Genomic DNA, 24,897 nt, shown 5'->3' with positions numbered 1-24,897 from the left:
GGGAAAAGATAAATAACTATTTAAATTGAACACAAAAACTGCTAAAGAGGTCATAAAATCAAAAGATTTAAAGCTTATACCATACATGTAACACCAATAATGAGGAATAACACCAAGAATTCGAAATATAAACGGTTTTCTATAACAGTAAATTAAAAAAAAATTAAGGTGAGGCCCACCCTTCTATAATAGTAGATTTTTTTTAAAAAAAAATAATTTGGGGCCCACTTTTCTATAATAGTAGAAATAAATAAAAAATTTAAGATGGGGCCCACTCTTCCATAATAGTAGAGATGAAAAAAATTAAGGTGCGATACATAAGAATTAGGAAACAATTGCAAAAAAAAAAAAAAAATTAAGGTGGGATCCACGTGAAGAAGAAAAAAAAAGAACATTTAAATAATGATAATAAGTTCAGAAAATGGTAAAGGTACGCATAGTGTTACACCTCGGATTTTTTGCCACGTTAAAGTCGCATCATGAGTTAGTCGACGCAAGTTTAAAAGAAATTATGTTGAGGATAAAAAGGATTGATTTTATTAATATAAATGGTTACAAGAGTTTATAAATAATATTAGTAAGTGACGGAAGATTTGGAGGGTGAATGAATTAAAGAAGCATGAGTTTCGCCAAAAGTCGGCAAGTTGGGAATACGATAACTTGTAATTTTGGGTGAGATTAGGAGTGCTCCACATGCTAAGCAAGTAATGATATGAAGTATTTGAATTGTATAATGGTCTCTTGTTAAGATAATGGTCTCTTGTTAAGTTGTAATATGAAAGTCGACAAAGAGTGTCGCAAGTTAAATTTGTAAATTTCACTGAAATTTGGGTCAGATGTCTCGGAGCTTTTCTCTCAATATACTTGGAGTTACGGGGTGATCCACCTACCAAATCGAAGGTCTACGAGTCTAGTTTCCAGAGCATTTTACCGTTCGTCGATACAACATCGGAGTAGAGAGATATTCGCAATTCCGTCTAGGGATATAAACCGTCACGGGAACAGTTTGCTGCTTTAAATTGCCCAAGTATATATAGGCCCTTGCACGAATTTTTCTTCCATTTTCTCACCATCCCAAACCTAGAAAACCCTCTCCAATTAATCCTCCATCAATCTCAATCCAAACCAAGAGCAAATATATCAACTTTAACATGAAGAACTACATGGCAACTTCGAAATTGTGATTTCTTCACTATTTCACCTTTCAGAGGAAAACCTTGCTTTGAAGTAACTTGGGGTTTGAAGGTATATTTTAACTTCCTTTTGATCTCTTTGAACTTCTACAAGTAATTGATCATAGAAATTGGTGAAAACCCCCATAGAACAAGCTCTTCTATATTCTTATGAAACTTTCATGAACTTAGCTTATTTGTTGGGCTGTTTTATATGATTTTGTTGTGTTGTTTGGAGTTATGGTGATATGGATGGGATCATATTGAAGAGGAGAAGTATTAAAGTAGAATTTGGTAGCGTTTTACGGGAAAATTTCGATACATAAAGGGCCTATAAATTCATGCCCATGAGTTGCTCGATTAAATGTCTAAATGAAGAATTCTATAAGCTATGACCTTGGTTTTGATCTTGAATAGTCCGTATTATGTAAGAAATCGTTCGTAAGGCATTCAAGGACTCGGGAAACATATATAACTCCATCGGCGAGGTATGTAGGGCTTTCTATTCTCTTTGTGGTATGATTAGATTTCAATTGACCTTTCATTGAAAAGTTGTTCCGCTAACTTAGATCGATCGCGTTCTATGATAATTGAGCTGACACATACTCATCTATGACTTGTACCAAACTATGGTCCACATCTCCTTTTGGCTATCGATTAAAAGACTTTCCGTTCAACTTGTGTCGATTATGTCCCAAAATGGTTAAGTTTACCCTTTTCTTATGAATAGCTTGTATTGAAGCACCTTTAATATTTCGTGTCCCTCTTGTTTATCGAATGAAGAATGATATTAGTTATGGTACTCTTCACATCAAAGTTGAGTTGATTGTACTTCCTTCAATTGAGTTAAACCTTATCTTCTTGCCTATTGCTCCAAGGTGACGAACCTCTCGTTGGCACACTCTTTCCGATAAAAGTTGTGTTGATCATATTTCATAAGAGTTTGGCTAACTTTGGCTTCGTGAATAATTCATAACAAGATGTTTCCTTGTACTTTTATTTTTTTGGCCTAATGATCAAATAATGATAAACGTAGCGACAATAATAGTAGTCGAAGGATAACGACGATAGGTCACCCCGACTCTTTCCATGATATTTCTTCTGAAGTCAGTCTTTCATTGCACTTATATATATGTATTTATTTTCATTACCACGCCGCGCTATAGTCGGCCGGGTAGGCACTTATATGTGCACCTAGACATATTTCTTTCTTTACCGAGCCGTGTTATAGGCGGCCGGGTAGGCACGTAGCTGTGCACCTAGATGTATTTCTTTCTTTACCGAGCCGTGTCGGACGGGTAGGCACGTAGTTGTGCATTGCCACTGATCAGTTGGGCAGAGATGATGTTATGATGATGAGCTCACCCCACAGAGGGATTTATTATTGTTATATGATATGATATATGCCTCCACAGTGAGGAATGATTTTACGGGCATGCATTTACATCTATATCATGATTATGGTCGCCCTCACTGGCTTCGTTCAGAGTTTCAGGTTGTCTCTACATCTTTTCCCAAGTTATCTGTATCTCTTATGCTTATGTTACGTTTATATACGCTTACATACTCGGTACATATTTCGTACTGACGCATTTTATGCGCTGTGATCATGCCTACATGTACGATAGACGGATTGGTGTACCTTTCTCAGTAGGATACCAAAGTTCAGCAGGGATATTCGCACTCCATTCTCCGGAGTTGCTGGTCAGAGTCATTAAATAGGATGCATGTATATATATATATATATATATATATATATATATATATATCGCATTTTATGCGCTGTGATCATGCCTACAGGTACGATAGACGATTGGTGTACCTTTCTCAGTAGGATACCAAAGTTCAGCAGGGATATTCGTACTCCATTCTCCGGAGTTGCTGGTCAGAGTCATTAAATAGGATGCATGTATATATATATATACAGAGTATGGCTATGGGTACGTCGGAGCTAATATCCCGGCCAGTTGATGCATATTAGTGCTCTTAGAGGCTTACAGACTATCAACCAGTGTACAGGTATTGTGTTTGGCCTTGCCGGCCTTCTGACTGGTTGTCTTTCATAGTTATGGCCTTGTTGGCCCTTATAGTACATATATGTGTTGTTGGGCCTTTTCTACTTGCAGGTTGTTATGATATACTTCTTACTATTGTTATTTAGCGGCCTCGTCGGCCTATGATTCACGTTACAGAGTTCAGATATCACAGTTGGTTCGCTCGGCCCTTCGGGTGTCGGGTGCCTGCCACACCCCCCAAGGTTGGGGTGTGACACTTAGAGAAAATTTAAAGAAGAGAAATTCAGGAAAAAAGAAATAACGATATAAATTGAATACAAAAATCGCGAAATAAGTCATAAAACCAAAAGATTAGGTATAAGTTTAGACACATGCGTCTCACACAAATAATGAGGAATAACATCGAGAAGACGAAATATAAACGATTAAGAAATGTATATACATATTTTCTTAAAATAATGAAGTTGGTCTATATTTAAAAATTTAAGACTATTAATAGAATGTCGACACATGAAAGCGCTTTTCAGTGTTGTTGATTAGAAAGAGATGATGGCATGAAACTCGGTAGGAGAAAGTGTATTTCAAATCTTTCAATGGGATAATCAAACGAAGAAAGTCAGTATTCGTAGCAAAAACTAATATAATAAAGTTTTTGATACGGAACACAAACTACAATGTTATATTAATCGTATTTTGAACATAGCATACATATATATAATCGTTTTAAACATGTAAAATTAATTTAATAATTTGAATTGGAATTATCCAAATCAAAATTTGATAGAAAAAATAATAAGTATTTTACACCTTTAAATTAATCGAATTAAAATTGAATGTATCAACTGATGCTTAAATATTGCTATTGTTTTATCTCAAAGAGAGGAAAATAGTTTCCTTTTAAACAAATCTTCTCTTTTAAAAAGTATTAATAAATTTTTGCAGACTTTGTATTCGTAGCAAACACCAATATAATAAAGTTTTGGATGCGGAGCACAAACTACAATGTTATATTAATCATGTTTTGAACATAGTTTATATATATATGCATAAAAACAGTGCAAACTTATGCATATTTATTAGCAATATAAAATATATATATTATTACTATCCAAACACAACTACATACACATAAATACAGTATAATCCAAAGTGTTGGGCCCGTGCGCAGCACAGGCATACGCCATCTGGACCCCGTATTTAAAAAAAACGAGCAATGTAAAAAAAAAAAAAAAAATGCACCCCATATTAAAAAATCAAACAATATTCATGTAATTCACAAAGTATCCCCATTAAGTCAATAATGGTGGATTCATTGCCACATGCGTATCAACCTATTAGTGGGAGCAAATGAAATTATTGTATAATAAAAAACATGGACTTTATGTTATTGCTTTTATTCAAAAGGTTAAGTAACCAAACCATACAATTTCCTTTCTTTTCTTATATTAGCCTGAGATCTAATCTAGATATTTAAGTGTCGTATTTGCTACTCCGTCATGTCATTTATTTGTTATGTTTACTAAATAAATATACTCAAAATATTTATATTTTAAAATAAGATAGAAAGATAGAATTTAATTACTTTTTCATTTTTATTCTTACTCTAATAAAGGTGAAAAGAGATTAATGTCATAAAAGAAAAAATAATATTGAATGGAGATCAAATAATTAATAAGGTAAATTAGTCAAATTATAACTAATTGACGTTTCTTTAAAAACCATGCAAAAGACAACATGACGTGTAAAATGAGCTAAACCAAGAATATTTACCAAAAATTAAAAAATAATAGTTTTTCGTTTAAATAGAAAATCTAATTTCTACTTTGTTTCGTTTTAAACATGTAAAATTAATTTAATAATTTGAATTAGAATTATCCAAATCAAAATTTGATAAAAAATAATAAGTATTGCTTAGGTCCAATCTACATACATTAACAATAGAATATTTTACACCTTTAAATTAATCGAATTAAAATTCAAAGTTTCAACTGATGCTTAAATATTGCTATTGTTTTATCTCAAAGAGAGGAAAATAATTTCCTTTTAAACAAGTCTTCTCTTTTAAAAAGTATTAATAAATTTTTGCCAACTTTGTATTCGTACTAAACACTAATATAATAAAGTTTTAGATACGGAGCACAAACTACAATGTTATATTAATCTTGTTTTGAACATAGTACATATATATATACATATATATATATATATATATATATATATATATATATACATATATATATATATATATATATATATATATGTATGCATAAAAACAGTGCAAACTTATGTATGATTATTAGTAATATAAAATATACTCCCTCCGTTTCAATTTATGTGAACCCATTTGACTGGGCACAACATTTAAGAAAGAGTGAAGACTTTTAAAACTTGTGGTTCAAAATAAATCTTAAATATTTGTATGGCTGTAAATCACTTCATAAAGTTAATTTATTTCCAAATTAGGAAAGAAGTCATTCATTTTGGCACGGACTAAAAAGGAAATAGGTTCACATAAATTGAAATAGAGGGAGTATATATTATCACTACCCAAACATAACTACATACACATAGATACACTATAATCCAAAGTGTTGGGCCCGTGCGCCGTCCAGTAGTTAGAAAAAGGAGGCTTCAAAGGTAGCATGATTATTAAAATGGATCTTGAAAAAGCTTTCGACTGCACTCAAATGGTCCCTCATCCATTATTCTCTAGCTAGTCTGAATTTTTTGCCTCAACTAATCAAGTTTATCATGTCTTTTTTCTTACGGCAAAATACATCAAATGACCCCTGAACTATCCTCGAAATGTCGAGTTCACACTCAAACTATACAAATGACCTATTACATACCTGAACATCAAAAAAGTGAATTTAATAGCACCCTAAAAGCTGATGTGGCACAAAATATAAAAAATAATTAAAAAGTGGCGCATTTTTTTATTAAAATTTATTTGTTTATTCTTTTTTTAATTAAAATAAATGATTTTGTAGCCCCCCCCCCCCATCCCTCCAAACCCGCCCACCCTCATTTTCTTCTTCATCCCTGCACCCTTCACCCTTGCTCTTTTTTTTATTTTTATTGTTTTTCTCTCGTCCCTTCATGCCTGCTCTATCCCTCCACCATGCCGCCGCCCCGTCCCTCCTCTTCTCCTTCATCTTCACGCCACACCACCCCCACCCCCTAAACCCCTCCCTTTCTTCTTCATTTCCTCCCCGTCTCACTGACCTCATCCTATTTCCGCCATTGTCAGAGCTCTTATGAGCTCGTCTCCCTTTCTCGCTCATCTGCACACCCTCATGCCTCTTCCATCTTCTTTCTCCTTCCTTTTCTTTTTCCATTCTCCTTTCTTTTGTTTTTTTAAAAAAAAAAAAAAACAAAATCAACTAGTGCTAGTAGCCTCATCACCCTTCCACGGTGATATACAAAAGAAAAAGTAAAAGGCTTTTTGATTTCTGATCAATTTTCAAACAAGCAAAAAATGGGTGTTCCTTCGTGTTTGGTAGTTTGTGTTCTTGTTGGAGTTTTTTTCATTTCAATGGATGGATAAGGGTGACTTCGGTGGTGGAGGATGTAGTGTTTCTGGTGGAATAAAAGAGATGGAGTGGGTGGGTTTATTTAGTGATGAAGAAGATATAATTATTGGAGGATTTTAATGGATAATTAAGAATTAATTAGTGTAAAATATAATTAACAAAAGAAAAATCAATGAATAAAGAAAGAAAAATGAAAAGAATATAAAAATTAGAAGGTTTCTAACGTGGTGCTGACGTGGGGCCGATGTAGCGGACGAGTGTATAACACCTCCCCATGTGCAACTGGTTATAGATGTATCGGGGTTAAAATAATTGACTTTTAAGATGTTTGGGGGTGTAATAGGTCGCCTGTATAGTATGAATGTGCTATCGATATTTTGGGTATAGTATAGGGGTCATTTGATGTTTTTTTGCCTTTTTCGTACCTTCACACAGAAAATTCACTTCATTTTTACTTGTCCAAAATTTATTTTAACCAATATATTTGACACTCCTGATTATAAATGTATCGTGTATTAAATTGAAATATATGAGCATCTCTCTAAACTTGTCTCATATTTTCATTTTGATACTTAAATTAGGATTAAAAAGCCTATCCAACACTTGATCTCTACTGGAAAAAAATATCCAACACCTAACAAAATTGTTCACGGGTCTGCTTATAACGGGGGTATGATTTAGTATTTAAAATAAACCCAAAAAAAATGAGAAAGTAAGGGGGTTTTTGGTTAACAAGATAATATGAGATATTTTGGCATTAAGTTTGAGATTGAATTTATACTTTGTATGGTTGACAGTTTAAATTTATCTCAAACTAAGTTTGAGACTAAATTTATACTTCGTTTAGTTGAATGTATAAACTTATACCTTCGACAACACAAAGTATAAATTTAAACTCAAACTTAATCTTAGATATCTCATCTTATCCATGTATTAATTACCTTTGTATTAAGGGCAGTTCTATCTTTAACAATTTTATCCATGTATTAATTACCTTTTATTATTAAGACCTCGTTTGGTAAGAGGTCTTAGATAAAATAGTCATGATATTATTTTGTACCATATTTGGTTGACATTTTGGGGCATGTATAACTAATACTGGGAAGGCATTTGGCCATGAAAACCAAATATTTTTCACTTTTTTTGAATTTTGAAGTTAGAGTTGAAGATGGAGTTATGCTTGGTTATACTTTTTGCAAAGAATATTTGGTTGTTTGCATGTAATGAAAGTGAAAACAAGGTTTTAGGTGTTTTTCAAATTCCATATACAACTTAAAAAAAGCTTTAAAATTTTCCAAAAAATAAAATAAAATTCTCATGTCCAAACCACTTCCTTAATATACCAAAGGTGTATTATCTTATACCACAACCACCGCGGGATAACTTATGACAAAACTTAGCATTTGCTTTAATTTATTCCAAACAACCTATAAAGGCGTAGCATCTAATGATATAATTGTAACAAATTATTTTTCACTTTTAAAAAATAAATAAAAATCCAAATGGTATCTTTGATGTCCTATTTTAGCGCAATGAACCAAACACCCAACAAAAATAATTCCTGCATTACTAATTCCTGCATTACTAATTCATGTATAACATTTCTTTGAACCAAACGACCCCATAGTTTACTACAACGACCCCATAGAACCGAATTGAAAATACTACCAAACAAGAAATTAATAATATAAAAGCTAATGCATATATTTTTTTTCTCTAATACATTCTGCCAAACGACCCCGAGAGTACTACTAAAAACTTGTGTTTCCACGAGCACGCATCATGAATTGCTGAACAAGTTTTTGACTAGTAAGAGAGTGAATATATGCAAAGTACTAAGTCGGCGTTTGGCCATGCAATGTGAAATAATGATTTCATATTTTATTCAAATCTGCGTTTATTTATACAATTTGCACAAAAATTCAACTTTAATTTCATATCAGGATTTCAAATCCCAAATTCTCCAAAAAGGTATAATTTGGAATTCCAAATCATGATTTCAAATTATTTTAAATGTAAAATTTGATCCATAAATTTATATATTAGATATAAAAAAGATCCATAAGTTGGCAGATATATTTACCAATCATGTTTACCAACCATTTATATTAAATATTAAAAGTTCGGCAAGTTAATAGTATATTTATAACAAACTTACTCGTAACAACCATTTACTAACTGCATTTACTTATACAACTCATGTTCAATTTTCCTTTTTATTTAACTAAAGTTCGATCACTTGATATTGTATTTTTTAGAAAGGTCTTCTAGTAACGTATTAATTTTTTCATGAACTGTGATTTGCTCAATTGGTAAAATTGTATAAGAATTTGAAAAGCTTTGATGGTTTTCATAATTTGTTGGGATTTTATGTCTATGAGATAAAATACAACTTAAGAAATTCAAATTGCATGTCCTGTCAAGCCCCAACTAGGGGAATCATGTGAGCACCTACCATTTTCCACCTCGATAGGCGAACCCTTTCCCAAATCACTCATTCAACCACAATAAATTAATCATGGCAATCAAATATAAGTCTCAAACGTAGATAATACTAAAGATAAGTGAATAAATGCGGAAAATAATACAATAATCCCAAGGAATTTGGTCTAAGGCCGTACAAGAGCCACTACTACAAATACTACAAGTTTGAATATGAATACATGTCTGATAATGAAATGCTATCTCAAAATATCAAAATAAGATAAGTAGCTAAGAAGAGGCATCCGGGCGGCGAATCCATCCAATGCTCACCCTAGAATACTCGTTAGATGGTCTCGGGACTCAGTTATGGGGCGCAAAATTCGATTCGATCACAAACTCCGCACTCAGAAAGAATGCATCAAGGTAGAATCAGTACACAACACGTGTTGAGTAGGAATTATAGGCCGACAATAGTTGGAAAATCATATATATAAGAAAGAGACTGGAAAAGTAGGATGCTCACAATCAGATAAAACTCAACACAATCCAAATATCGAATCCAGTACCAAGTCACCAAGCTTAGTAAATCACCTCAAATTCCATTATAAGTTAGAAATACAATCTCACAAACTACAATCAAGTACACGTATCACCAAAGATTAACCAACACGTCCAAATTAATGCCAACAATAAATATGAAATGAATGCGATGTAAATGCGATGATACACACATGTTTCGGGCGGAATATCTCGTCGCCTCGACATTCATGACCCATGAGGGACCTCTAAGTCCATGTACCTGCTGTGGAACGCACAGCCCGATCCAATAGTCGTTGTTGCGGTTTTCAACATGCAACTTGTTGGATTCGATCCCATCTTTAATTAGTAATTTGCATACGAGCAACCCGATCCAAGTAAGTATTGCGCGCGCAAACCTATTCCAATATATATATATATATATATATATATATATATATATATATATATATATATATATATAAATGAGTGAATGCATGATAACAATGCCAACAAATATATAAAATAATGGTACCACACTTGGACACAAATCTCACTCACATAGTAACAATATCATAAACCTTACTTCCTTCCCAACAACCTCATTCATGATAAATATGCTTTCCAACACACATAAGTAATCACTAAGCATCAACTCCCTAGAATCAATTACGTGGTTTTAAGTGAGCCAACAACTCAATCAATTACGTGGCGGTGAGCCAACAACTCACAATAAGCAACAACACAATAGCACACAATAAGGCAACAAGCCATAATCAACAACAATACCAACCTAAGTCTTCCAACCCAACTTCATACCCGAAGGTTTACATGCTTTCTCCAACTATCACTAACTGTATATATAATTCGCTAACCGAAAGGTAAGAGAGGTGGCCACTACGGAAAGCCGAACGGGGAGCCTCGAGTCAATTCACACCTTAGCCTTGCCTTTTCGTAACGCCTCCAAGTACTCAAAGTCTATTCATATATATATATATATATAATATTCTATATTAAAAACCACGAATAATGACACGCATACTGCTATACTTCTAGTAAGGTCAAATTCTAACACAAGGAAATTAGGGAATCAAGAAATGGAAAACTAAAAGATGGAACATGCAATTCAAGCTCTAGGTGATCAAACCAACTAATCCTTTACTTAAACAACTCAAGATTAAGCCTAATTCGGATTTGAAGCAAAACCCCCAAATTTGGGTATGAACCCTAATTCTTCAATCCTCAAATTACCCATTAATAATGGAAGAAATAAGCTTAACAACAAGAAATTCATCAAATTCTATGGTTATTCTAGTCAATTTCACCACTAATTTCTGTTTTAGAAGTCTAAACCCATTTCAAGAATTTTAACACAAGACTCATCTTCTTTATCTAGATTCTAGTGATTCTAAGCATGAAATAGGAATCTAGGAAGGCAAATGATAAAGGCTAGGGTCATAGATCTTATCTTCAAGAAGAATCAGTCCACAAGTTGCTCTATTTCCCAAAAAGAGTGCTTAGAAAAGTGATGAGAATAAGGGTTTTAACTTGAGAAAAAGGAAATAATTTTGCCGACTAGAATAATATTAATGTCCCAAGGAACTCGATACGGTTTACAACGCGCTACGGTGCCGAGATGGCTCGCCATGGCGGCCTCTACTAAAATCATCAGGCCACTATAGCGGCAAGCATACCGCTACGTCGGCTAGTCGCTAAATCCCTCAGTCTGCTATAGCTATCTTCCCAGGGCTATAACGGGACCGCTATGGCTATTATAGTACCGCTACAGCACCTACACCAGAATACCATAAAGTTTTGGTTTTTTGACCAACTCAACGCGAAATATGACTATCACCCGAGGCCCCACAAATACGAAACAAACATGCAAACATACATAAAAACGCGCTACGAAGTCACTCGTGGCCTCGAATTTTCCAACAGAGATCTATTTGACCAAGTCAACCCCCGATGCCCTAAAGCCAAGTTTCCGCCCTAAGTTCCAAAACGCTCCCAATTGCATTGGGAACCAAACCGAACACACTACCCAGTTATGAATGACTGTCCGGACCTCTCGGAATCGACGGAATTCCAAAAAAGGTTCTTTTACTCAAAAGTCAACTTTATGTCATATGAATTCCACTTTGACGCTCAAACCTCCATAAGTTACTTTAAAACCCGCCCGATGACCTAGGGAATGATCAACAAGGGTAAGAGGGTCATTAGCACTATAACGACCAATCGGGTCGTTACATGTCCAAATAAAACTTTAACTTCATATGATCATGATTCAAATCATTGATTTCATATTTTGATTTCAAATCAGCGCTTGCTTAAGAAATTTGCACAAAAATTCAACTTCAACTTCATGTCATGATTCAAATTCCAATTTCTCCAAAAAATAGGACTTGGGATTCCAAAATCATTGATTGCAATTTTTTTAAGTATAAAACTTGAACCATAAATTTATATTTTGTAAAAAAGACTCACCATTTTATTTTTTGTGTTAAAAAAAAAAAAAGTGCTCGACATGAAAAGATCGGTCGTACTATGTTGAATGATTATATTAAAGAGGAACTAGTTACTAATATTGTTGATTTTTTAAAAGTGGATTTTTGTAAAATTATGTGTATGTAAAAGTTTGTAATAACATGTAATCGCGAGCATTAATCTATAAATGGAATACGGAGATATGTAATTTATTAATGTAGCGCCTTATGATATTTCGATACCTTGTTTATGAACTATTTGCTCATTTGGTAAGGTTATATAATAGTTGGAGAAGTTTTGATAGTTTTCAAAAACTGTGAAGTTTTCATGTTTATGAGAAAAACATAATTTAAGAAATTCAATTGCATGTCCGAAAAATATTTTCCGTCATACCAAATGCACCCTCAAATTAAGGCTCCGTTTGTCCATAGATACCAAAAAAAATTTCACTTTTTTTGGAATTTTGGAGTTGGAGTTGTGTTTAGTCATAGTTTTTGAAATTGTAGTTTTTGGTGAAATGTAGTTGTAAAAAAGTGAATTTTTTTGAAAAATAAGTTTTTGGAGATTTTACTATTCCGGAATACAACTCCAAGTTGTATTCGAAATTCTTATGGCCAACAGCTGAAAAGTGAAAAAAGTGAAAAAAATTTCCGGAATAAAGGGAATAATTCTTATGGCCAAACGCCTACTAAGCCCCCGTTTGGCCATAAGAATTATTCACTTTATTTTAATTTTTTTTTTCATTTTTTTCCTGAATCAGCGTTTGGCCATGAGAATTCCAAATCCAACTTGAAGTTGCATTCCGGAATACCAAAAATTCAAAAAATTTCAGAATACCAAAAGTTCAAAAACTTGTTTTTCAAGAAATTTTCACTTTTTTTTTATTACATTTTACCAAAAAGCTATAATTTTAAAAAACTATGGCCAAATATAACTCTAACTCTAATTCCAAAATTCAAATTTTTTTTTTTTTTTTTTTTTTTTTGATATCTATGAACAAGCTGGGACCTAAATTTATTTGAAATCATGTCCAAATGACCAGTACAAAATAATTTAATTACCGCCACGCCCGCCAATATCAATTCCCCCGATATTTTATTCGATTTCCATATCACTCCACAAAAACAAAAACCCTAATTTCCCTCTCTTTCTCCACTCTGCAAATTTTTCCCTCGTATTTTGAATAAATGGCGGCGGCGGGAGACGGCGGAACGGCGACTTCCTCAGCCTACGAAAGCGGCGGCGGCGGCGGCGGAGCAGGAGGAAAGTTCAAAAGACGGCCGTTCCGTAAGAACCAATCTACACCGTACGATCGCCCATCAACGGCTCTACGGAACCCTAGTTGGCTTACAAAACTCGTTGTGGATCCTGCTACGAAGCTTATAACTTCTAGTGCTAAACGGTTCTTTTCTTCGATTTTTCAAAAACGTCTTACCGCTGCTCCAACGCCATTGCCACGTCATCCAGGTTCGCATTTGCACATTTCGGTATTGGAAAGGGAAAATTATGCTCTATGTCCACTCGGAGAAAATATTTACACACTTTAGCCCATATTAGAATTTACCAATATCCTTATTTGAATTGTCTGGAGTTTGCTCTGAATTTGCTTGTTATGCTGTAGCATTACATTTTTTTTGGTCATGTCTAGGGGAGCTCGATAGAGTGTAATGGATGTAGAATAAATTTTTATAATGAATTGCAACTGGTTGTTAGGTCGTCTCGTTAAATTTGTAAATAACAGAATACTGTTACGCTTTATATGCTGTTGTGGTTTATCAAAACTTTGAAATGAGGCTATTAGTAGTAGTAGTATTAAGTATGTTGAGAAAGCTGTATGCTTTGAATGATTTTTGTTATACACAAATTTACTCGGACGCCATTGCCACAAATTTACTCGTTTCGTTCTCACATTTCTGTATGGAACGATGTTTATTTGAATTGTTTGGGTTTTGCTTGTTATTCTGTTGCATTATACTTGTTTTGTTAAAAGCTGTTATTTTCCTGTTGTTATGTCAAGGGGAGCTCAATAGAGTGTAATGGATATAACATAGATTTATACCATAATGAATTACAACTAGTTTACTCATTTCTGTATGGAACTACAATGCTTGTTTGAATTGTTTGGAGTTTGCTCTAAATTTGCTTGTTATACTGTTGCATTGCATTTGCTTTGTCAAAAGTTGTACTCTTTCTGTCCTAGTGTCTTTACTTTCCTTTTTGGTTTTGTTACTAAATGACCGACTCTTTCTATATTTAGTAAGTTGACAATTCAAATACCATACATGGCAAGTTTAAAACCACTGAATTCAAAGGACTTTTTAGTACATTACACACATTTTTAATTTAGAACCACAAGATTGAAAGTCTCACTATATTTCTTAAACTCAGTTTCCAGTCAAACTAAGACACTTAAATAGGGATGGAGGGAGTAACTTCCTTTTTGTTATGTCTACGAGAGCTCGATAGAGTGTAATGGATGTACAATATAGTTATATAATGAACTACAACTAGTTTAGGATGGAAATGTAATGGTACTGGTTGTGACTTTCTTCTTGTTAAATGCATAATTAACAGAATACTTCTGTATGGGACTATGATTAATTTGAATTGTAGGAGTTTGCTCTGAATTTGCTTGTTATTCTGTTGCATTGCATTTGGTTTGTTAAAAGTTGTAATTTTCTTTCTGTTATGTCTAGGGGAGCTTGATAGAATGTAATGGATATAAATAGATTTATATGACGATTACAACTAGTTGGGATGGAAATTTAATCGTACTGGTTGTAGTTCGTCTTGTTAATTGTGTAAACAACAGAGTACTGTTATGGTGTATGCTGTTGTGTCAAATTCGGTTTATTAAAACTTTGAAAATGAGGCTATTATTATTATTATCAGCAGTAGTAGTATGTCCACAAAGCAGAATGCTTTGAATGATTTTGTTATGTCTCAAAGGGTTTTAAACACAAAATTTCATGTAGTTTCATCATTCATGTTTTCAGTTGGTGATCATCTAGTGGAAAGCTGGCCTTTTTTTTTTTTTTTTTTTTTTTTTTCCTTTGATGAATTTAGAAAATTTATTTAAAGAATGTCTGCTCTATGCTGCATACACTTTTCTGTGTGGTCTACTCGTAGGAATTGGTGTTTGCTCTGAATTTGTTTGTTATTCTGTTGCGTTACATTTGGGTTTTCAAAATTGTAATTTTCTAATGTGTTAAGTACGACTAAAGAGATGTCTGTTACCTTCTTTTCCTTAGTAAAGAAAAAGATGTGCTTCCTAGGCACATGTTTGGCTGATGTAGCTAAATGAAGTTCATATACCAACTCCGCCTAGTTTAGAGGATTCATATACCAACTCCACCTAATTTTGCTCTTGTTTTCTGACATTTGTTACATGAACATCTTCCTATTAGCTTCAGTTGAATTAAATTTTACCTCAGACTTCAGTTAAGACCAGATTTTGTTTTTCATATAAACAGAAGCAAGACAAGAACCAAAGGATGTGCAGCAGGAGTCTTGTCCTAATGTAAGCTTATTTTCGATTACTTGATATAAATATTTCTATGGTTGAACCTGATAAAAGTGACCCCTTCTTCCTTTCCCCTTCCGGAACAATTCTTCCTCTTGGTGAAGGATCATGCTGGAGCAGTAGTAGTCACTGGACATGAAGTTTTCAACGCAGCATGCAGCACCGAGGACAGTGCATTCTCAGAGCTTGAGCAACTGTTAAAACAAAAGACATTCAGCAGGTAAGCTTTGTGATAACGTAGCAGTTGTTAGAATTGCATCTGCGTTATCTCTTATTTCTGGTTTCAGTGGCTCTACGTGTTTATCAAATGTAAATTTGCTGCCAATGCTACATGCTCTATCAGTGGTTAATTCTGCCATTATAATATTCTGATATGCATTTTCATATTAATAAACAATAGAAAACTGGAAGCCATAAATTTGATCTTGCTGTTGCCCCGGGCTTCGGGTCCATGGTAAGGGTATTAAAAAGCGATATGTGTGGTGGGCGTTTGTCACGAGTTCAAATCCTTCTTGGTTTTTGTATTTAAGTGGAGAAGGGTAGATTGCTGGCCAATTATCCAGTCGAGTTTTGAAGCTGTAAACAACTCATTTCTCGATTATCAAAAAATTCTTTTTGTCTTGTTATATGTATTTTTCTAGTAATTTTTTTTCTTTAAAATAATTGCGGTGTCCGGGTCAGCCGGTGCACACCTCGACTAATTCCATGGGTAACTGCTACATCCCACCAGCACATGTACCGAGTAATTCTGTCCACCAAAATAGTAAAGTACTAATTTTTCCCATTTAGATTAAACTATTTGTTTTGAACTGTAATGTAGTTATCTATCTGGACATTATATTCTTGATGTTGGCCTCAAATGAGGTCAGCTGTATCTGGATGAAGGGTTAGGTAAACATACGTGCTGGTTTTGTAGTATCCTTTTGTGCCTTGGCAACTACTTTATAGAGGTAACCGCTGGATCATCCTTATTAGGTTCTTTTAGTCAATTTCTGGGAGACTAACGTTCTTATAGGAACCAATGAATTTAAAAATCTGGTTCAATTGAATTGACTTTCTAGGAACTCTAAGTTGCTCGGACTCGGTTGCGGGTATCTGATAGGGGTACGTATCCGAGTGTCGGATTCGGGAAAATCTAAATTTTAAGATTCGGGGGTGTAAATCCAGGTATAAATACGGGTGTTGGGATTCGGCTAAGAGAATTCAAAATTATAAAAATAGAGCTTTAAAGATAATCTGAATTTTGAGAGATATTCTATAAAAACTTACGTGTATATTGTAGATTTCAATTTTTCGTTCTCCAAGATGGGCATTCCATTTCACATGTCTGAAATCAGTTTTATCTTTTACTTTTGAGAAATCAAAATCTCAAATTTCCCCCCAAATTTGTCCATGGACTCCGGTCAAAGTATCCGAAGTTGGTTGACCGAATCCGAGATGTATCCCGCACCCGCACCCGCCGATTCTCTTGTTAAGGCGGGTTCAGCATAAAAAATGAAGAGTCCGAGCAACTTAGTAGGAACTTATCCAAAGAATAAAAAGATTTGGTTTCAAGATGGCAGATGGTGTTTACTAATATGAGATTTGGTGGGTGCAGAGCTGAAATTGACCGCTTGACAGAACTTTTGCGATCCAAAACTGTAGATACTCCTGCTGGGAATGATAAGAGCGTTGTTGCTACTCCAGTCACAAGTTGCAGAGTAAGATGAATGCCTTGTCTTGCTATTCGACATATTAGCTTTGTGACAATAACAACAACAACCTGCTCAGTGTAATCCCACAAGTGGGGTCTCAGGAGGGTAGGATGTACACAGACCTTACCTCTACCTTTGTGGGGTAGAGAGGTTGTAGCTTTGTGATAATTGTGTAAATATTGGGTCAGTCTGACATATGTGGTTGATGGTTCCAGGTTCCTAAAGGGAGTGCTGCATCTCCTGCTGAACTTGCAAAAGCTTACATGGGCACTAGGCCATCAAAGGTGTCGCCTTCAATTCTGAGTTCGCAAAGTCAAGTTGTGAGAGTAGATACGCCACTGCTAAAAAATGTAGCATATTCCCAAAATGTGCCTATTACATCAATGACAACAAAGACTGCTGGTGTTGTTGGGGTTCGAGCAAATGGATTTACCACTCCAAGGTCTCGTGGAAGATCTGCAATATACCACATGGCTCGCACGCCGTACTCCAGACTTCGTCAAACTGATGGTCAAATGGTGCATTTGCTTTTCTGCCTACGTTAGTGTTGGAAATTTTTTAATTTGTTAGAATTTTTTGTTTAACTTTGGTCCTCTTACAGGCTAATAGCTCCACATATAATGCTCATAGCGGACCTTCTTTATCTGAGTCAGTCTTGGAGCATAATGGATATTTTGGCTCTAAACAGGTATTATTTGCAAATCACTGTGGTATTGAGCTGATTTGCATTCTGTACTTGTATTACCATCAGTGAATTTCAGTTTTTTTCCTCTTTCAGCCCCTCAAACGGAGAAGTTCTGTTCTAGAAGATGATATCGGATCTGTTGTCCCCATGCGTAGGACTCGACAGAAACCGAATCTCCTATCTCATGGAGTTTCATGTCCTAGTCCTGGAGATAATGATGTGCCTACAAGGTATGTTCACGTCCCTCCCAAGCCTAGTGAGACAGCTGCAAAGATATTGGAGCATCTTGAAAATCCGACCCCAAAGGAGAAGTCATCAGAATCGAGACTAGCTGCAGGGAAAGATAAAACACCCAAGAAATTGACACCGAACATGCTCCGTGGACAAGCTCTTAAAAGCTTGGAGTCTTTGGATTCGCCCAAGTTGCTACAGAGTGCTCAAGACAGCCATAAGTTGGAGAATTGGTCTAAAGTTGTTCCAACCAATGCCCATGATTCTAGTTTGCAGAAGCAAGGCAAAATAGAGCAACATCGGCAAAATAAATCCATCAACGGGTCAATTGTTGTAGTGAAGAATAATGAAAAAAAATCATTTGAAGATGCTCAACATGCTCAACCAGGTGTGGAAACTGCTGATTCACTGGATCAACAGTCTTCAGCTCAACCTCAGAAGAAGCACGCTTTTAGGATGAGTGCACTTGAGGTTCATTCCCTTTTTTCAATTCATCTGTGATCTTTGACTGTCTTCACTAGCTTCGAATTGGAGTGTTACTGTGTTACAAGTTACAACATATATTGGCCTTGTTGGTGCATCTTGTGAATACTTGGGAACATTTTGCTCTTTGTATTGCACTTTCAGACAATTTCTTGTGGTGCAACGACGATTTCTCTATACACCAATTCCTTCTATGAATAGATACTTGAGGATTAGAGATCTGTTTTTTAATTGGTTGCTATTAACTAAACTCTACAGCTGATGCCACTGCTATTACGTTATGACTGCTTTGTGTCCTTGTATTTTTTCTTGTGTTGTCTGTACTTCCTCCTTTCCAATTTATGTTACGTCCTTTCCATTTTAAGATGTTCCATAAAGTTTGCCACCATCTTCAATGCAACATTTACAACTTTCAAGAATTTAAATTATTCATGCTATAACTCTAATTGTTTGCTCTATTTTCAACCACTAATTTAATGTTTCTCTTTCATTGTCACTGGCATGTTGTACAAGTAAAATTAATATCTCAAGTTCTTCGTAATCAAACAGTCACATATAATGAAATGGAGTACTGGTTTTTTGATTCATGATCATTGCCCATCCAAATTTCGTACTACTTGCTCTTTTACTTTTATTCATCTGTATCTTTGTCAAGGTGCTTTTAAGCATGATGCTTTGCTGACTCTAACCAATTTAGTTCATAGTCATTTTGTTTTACTGTTTTCCTTGTTTTTACAGGACTCTTTTGAGATGGATGAGGACATAAACTCTGACAAGTCTGCATCTCAATTGGCTGAAGGGGGAGATAAGATGGGTATATCTGGTGCTGAAAAGAAGTCCCTGTCTACTGATGACGCCCTGAACAAACCTGCTGCTCTTTTTGAAACGAAGGCCACCCTGGGGATTTTGAACAAAAGAACTGATAGGGAGTCTCCTGATGCTGCTGTTGTCAGTGTCAACAGCACTAGTTTCCTGCCCAGTTCCGATCCCCTGTCACCAGAGGTTGTCCCACCATCATTTGGATCAAACAAATCAAAGGAGTCAAGTGGTGACAAGGTCCCAGCACTTCTATTTTCATCGTCAGTCCCTCTCTCAGGGTCAAGGCCAGAAAGCTCAAGCAGGTTAGTTCCTACTTTATTTAATTCCTAGGATATGTTTTTAATCGTTAATACTTTTGTCACATTATGTTCTGCAGTGCATTTGTGTCTAATGAATAACACTCCACCACAATCTAAAAATTCTTTTGATGTGATTGATGAAAACCTAGGAGAAAGTAAAACATTAAGTACTGTCAAAAGAAATGTCATGATATTTTTGTTTTGTTCCTTTTAACCTTCAAAATTTTAGGCACTTGGGGTTCCAGGTATCTTGCACAATGTAAACATCTTAAGCTCTTCTGACTAACACTCCACTCTCTAGAGATTCTTTTGATGTGATTGATGAAAACGTACAACAACCCAGTGAAATCCCACAACGTGGGGTCTGGGGAGGGTAGAGTGTACGCAGACCTTACTCCTACCAATGTAGGACGGCTGTTTCCGATTATTGGTGAAAACCTAGGAGAAATTAAAATATTAAGTAATTACTGTCAAGTATGACCTCTAGATTGAAAGGTCAATCGCTTGGTAAAAGAAGGCTAGTAGTTGAATTTTATTTGCTGAGTGGCAAATAAGACTTTTAGCTGAGAACAAGTAATGAAGATCTTGGGAACGCTATTCAGCTTCTGTAGAAAAAGCAAGTGAAAAGGAAATTCGTGTGGGGTCCTTTTGAGTTTTATGCACCCTTTTCTTAAACTACTTGAAGGCATTTGTCAAATTTATTCACTTATCTGCAGCTTACCCAACCCTGCTTTTGGCCTGGCTGGTGCTCCATCAGAACTCGTTGAGTCGGATAACTCACAGAAGGATGGGGAGAGCAATGGGAAATTAGAACCTTTATCATCTGGTTTATCACCTTCAATTTTATTTGCTGCTCCATCAAGCACTTCTAGCGTCAGTAATGGACAGTTCGCACCTAGTCCTGCTATCTCATCCACCTCTCTCTTGGCTTCAAGTAATTCTCCAAAGGATGTTCAATCTGGCAGTTCAGGTGAGGCTGCCCCTTCCACAAGCATCTCAGCTGCTGTTGGCAGCACAACAGGCAACTCTATTACCTCAGGTGGCGGTCTGTTTGGTTTCGCTGCAGCATCTTCAGTATCGACTGAACCTCTTGTCAAATTTGGGACCTCTGAAGTTCCACCAGTATCAACAGCTTCCAGTGCAGACAATGCAGACCTGAAAACCAAAGCAACTAATTTTGGCAACTTGAGCAGCAGTTCACCATTTGTGGGCTCATCATTTGCATCTACAAGTCCTGGAAATAGTATTTTTGGTTTTAGTTCATCAGGAATGTCAACAGTTACTACAGCTAGTGTCCAGTCTCAGAGTGCTGTTTTCAGCACTGGAGCTCAGTCACTTGTTAGTGCTCAAACGTCTCATGCTGGATCAGACAATACCAGTGTCTCACAGAGCGGTCCTGCTCATTTTGCATCATCTACTACATCACCAGAAGTGGTAAACTCTGGAATGACATCTTTCTCCTCAGTTGGTTCTGCTTCAAGTAATACAGGCATAGTTTCTGCTGCTGCTTCAAATAGCACCCCCGTTAGCTCCAGTGCTTCTGCTTTTGGAAATTTTAGTTTTGGGGCAAGTTCTTCAGCCTCATGTACGGTGGGCAGTTCAGTCGTCCCTAGTTGTGGGACAACTCAGCTGGCGTTTGCTTTTGGTGCTAGTCCTGCAGTTTCTGGAGACACAACTGCACTTGCCACTTCCAGTAATGCTTCTTCTGCTGTATTTAGTTTTGGTATTAATTCTTCATCTTCCTCGACAAATGTCGTTGACACCTTTACCCGTCCTAGTCCTAGCACATTTAATTTTGGTGGTAGTTCTGCAGCTTCCTCCTTGAACAATGTCAGCACGTCTAATAGTGCTGCTCCTGGAGTATTTAGTTTCGGTGGTGGTTCTTCAGCTTCTTCAACAAATACTATCAGCACCTCCACTAGTGCTCCTCCTGGCATATTTAGTTTTGGTGGTAGTTCTTTGGCTTCCTCAACGAATACTGTCAGCACTTCTACCATTGCTCCCGCCAGCGTATTTAGTTTTGGTGCTAGCTCTTCAGGTTCGTCAACGAATACTGTCAGCACTTCTACCATTGCTTCCGCCAGCGTATTTAGTTTTGGTGCTAGCTCCTCAGGTTCGTCAACGAATACTGTCAGCACCTCCACTAGTGCTACCCCCGGCATATTTAGTTTTGGTGCTAGCTCTTCAGCTTCGTCAACAAATGCTGTCAATGCCAGCAGCACAGCCAGTCCTAGTCCATTTGCTTTTGGTGCCAGTTCTGCCTCTTCACAAACTCCCAGTACTGCTGGAATTTTCGGTTCCAATTTGCAGGCCCCAAAGTCTCCAGGCTTTAGTTCCCCATTTAGTTCTGCTACCCCTACTGCATTTGCATTTGGAGCATCTTCGTCTTCTTTTACTGCTCCAACCACTACAGCGGTGGTCTTTGGATCAGCACCCAGTAGCACCCCTAGTGGACCAGCCTTTTCATTTGGTTCAACTTTGACAAACTCGTCTTCGCAGCCCATATTTGGGAACTCTACTTCTCCTTTTACTGCGCCTCCTGGGAACAATAACCAGATGAACACAATGGAAGACAGCATGGCCGAGGACACAATGCATGCATCTTCCCCTGCAGTTTCATTTGGTCAACCTTCTGTCTCGCCCTCTCCTGGTGATTTTGTATTTGGTTCAACACCTAGTCCATTCCAGTTTGGCGGCCAGCAGAGTCAGCCTGCTGCTCAGAACCCATCTCCATTTGCAGCATCAGGCAGTTTAGGTGCTGGAGGAAGTTTCTCATTGGGTAGCAGTGGTCCTGACAAATCAGGTCGAAAGATTGTCAAAGTTAGTAGAAATAAGAACAGAAGGAAGTGAAGTTGGCAGCAATTGGATCCTCATGGTAGATATTGATTGGCAAGAGGATTAATTTTTCGATGATAGATCAGCAGCCACAGCTTATGGGTTTGTGCAATTTTCCATTTTTTAATTTTGGGCATTGTATCTGCATCTCCAGGAAGTGAAAGATCTTGTAATCATATTAGCTTTTTTTTTTTTTTTTGGCCCAGATCTATGGCATAAAATGTCACAATTTTGGACAACATTTCTTGGTAAAGTGGTCTATTGTGTGGGTCCGTATAGTGCCCTGGTTAGCCTTATTTTTTTTTCTTTTTTTTTTCTTTCTGTATTCGCATTCTGCACTTTTACATGTAACATAATAAGGAAATGTATGCTTCTGTAAGGAGAGTTCTTTCTATTGAGGATTTGTTCCTACAGGCTGATCCATGAATTAAAGTTTATGGGCTCTGGAGTTGAAGCTAATGATTATTGAAGTTTATTAAGATGCTAGATGACAGCACAGGCCTAACACTTTGGATTATAGTGTATCTATGTGTATGTAGTTGTGTTTGGGTAGTGATAATATATAAATATATATTATGTTCAAAACACGATTAATATAACAATGTAGTTTGTGCTCCGTATTTAAAATTTTATTATATTAGTGTGCTATGAATACAAAGTTTTCAAAAATTTATTAATACTTTTTAAAAGAGAAAGACTTTGTTTAAAAGGAAATTATTTTTCTCTCTTTGAGACAAAACAATAGAATATTTAAGCGTCGGTTGATATTTTGAATTTTAATTCGATTAATTTAAAGGTGTAAAATATTCTATTGTTGATGTATGTAGATTGGACTCAAACAATACTTATTCTTTTTTATCAAATTTTGATTTGGATAATTCTAATTCAAATTATTAAATTAATTTTACATGTTTAAAATGAAACAAAGTAGAAAATTGATTTTCTATTTAAACGAAGAACTACTATTTTTTAATTTTTAGTGAATATTCTTGGTTTAGCTCATTTTGCTTGTCCTGTTGTCTTTTACACGTTTTTTTTTTTTAAGGAAACGTCAATTAGAGTTATAATTTGACTAATTTACCTTATTTATTATTTGATCTGCATTTAATATTATTTTTTCTTTTACGACATTAATCTCTTTTCACATTTATTAGAATAAGAATAAAAATGAAAAAGTAATTAAATTCTGTCATATTTTAAAATATAAATATTTAAGTATATTTATTTTAGTAAACCTAACAAATAAATGACATGAAGGAATAACAAATACGAGTTAAATATCTAGATTAGATCTCAGGCTAATATAAGAAAAGAAAGGAAATTGTACGGTTTGGTTACTTAACCTTTTGAAGAAAAGCAATAATATGGGATTCACGTTTTTTGCTGTACAATAATTTAATTTGTTCCCACTTATAGGTTGATACGCATGTGACAATGAATCCACCATTATTGACTTAATGGGGATACTTTGGGAATTACATGAATATTATTTGATTTTTTAATATGCGGTGCACTTTTTTTTTTTTTTTTTTTTTTTGATATTGCTTGTTTTTTTAATATGGGGTCCACCTTTTTTTTTTTTTTTTTTACATGAGTTTGGAGGTTGGGGGTCCACTTTTTTTTTTTTTTAAACATGAGTTGGAGGTGGACGACGAAACCACCCCTAACTCATGCTTCTAATATAGTAAAAATACGTATTTTGTGGATTCTCAACAAATATATAAGGTTTGAATCAAAGTTGTGGATTCTCAACAAATATATAAGGTTTGAACTAAAGTTGTTGGGTTTTTGCGTTGCGATTACTTTCTAATGCTGAAGCATTTTGTTCTTCCAATTCAATCCCAAATGTTCATACTTCTACTGTTGTACATAACACAAGTAGTACTTTTTTGGTGTTAAAAAAGAGCTTTACTCATACTTCCAGCCTTTATCTTGTAGCCTTACATATAAGTCAGTTCGCTCTGTTTTAGATTATGTTGTCCTCTATTGTTTATTCAATAGATGATTCAGCTTGTATACGTTAAGAGTAAATAATTTTTATATTGTTGGTGCATTCTAATTTGTAGCGAGTTACCAGCTTCATTTTTCAGGATATTAATCTCTACTCTTTTTGTATGGTTATGGAAGTGAAAGAATTGTTTTTTCTTTGTTATATTAGCATATGGGCACCCAATTGTGTGG

At 35.4% G+C, this 24,897-nt stretch overlaps 1 protein-coding gene across 2 annotated transcripts; it reads left to right on the top strand.

Moving 5' to 3' along the window:
- The first annotated feature begins 13,239 nt into the window (after positions 1-13,239).
- On the top strand, positions 13,240-23,114 carry LOC132068128 (nuclear pore complex protein NUP1-like). Of its 2 annotated transcripts, XM_059461616.1 has the most exons (10): positions 13,240-13,614; positions 15,621-15,667; positions 15,775-15,890; positions 17,268-17,370; positions 17,580-17,882; positions 17,966-18,052; positions 18,143-18,751; positions 19,502-19,884; positions 20,598-21,919; positions 21,995-23,114. In XM_059461616.1, the coding sequence occupies exons 1-10, from the start codon at positions 13,335-13,337 to the stop codon at positions 22,729-22,731; spliced, it is 3,987 nt and encodes a 1,328-aa protein (XP_059317599.1). In that variant the 5' UTR covers positions 13,240-13,334; the 3' UTR covers positions 22,732-23,114. The 2 variants fall into 2 exon arrangements, with proteins under 2 accessions (XP_059317599.1, XP_059317598.1); XM_059461615.1 differs by having other exon boundaries at positions 13,241-13,614; positions 20,598-23,114.
- The last annotated feature ends 1,783 nt before the right edge of the window (positions 23,115-24,897 follow it).

The sequence above is a fragment of the Lycium ferocissimum genome, chromosome 8, assembly GCF_029784015.1.
Source record: "Lycium ferocissimum isolate CSIRO_LF1 chromosome 8, AGI_CSIRO_Lferr_CH_V1, whole genome shotgun sequence".
Taxonomy (NCBI): domain Eukaryota; kingdom Viridiplantae; phylum Streptophyta; class Magnoliopsida; order Solanales; family Solanaceae; genus Lycium; species Lycium ferocissimum.
This window is presented reverse-complemented; position numbering and strand designations above follow the sequence as displayed.

What these genes read in the sequence shown, in the direction of transcription:
- LOC132068128 (XM_059461615.1), top strand. Translation starts at nt 13,335, where the DNA reads ATGGCGGCGGCGGGAGACGGCGGAACGGCGACTTCCTCAGCCTACGAA. An exon ending in TTAGGATGAGTGCACTTGAG is followed by an intron (nt 18,752 to 19,501) that starts GTTCATTCCCTT and finishes TTGTTTTTACAG; the next exon opens with GACTCTTTTGAGATGGATGA. An exon ending in AGGCCAGAAAGCTCAAGCAG is followed by an intron (nt 19,885 to 20,597) that starts GTTAGTTCCTAC and finishes ACTTATCTGCAG; the next exon opens with CTTACCCAACCCTGCTTTTG.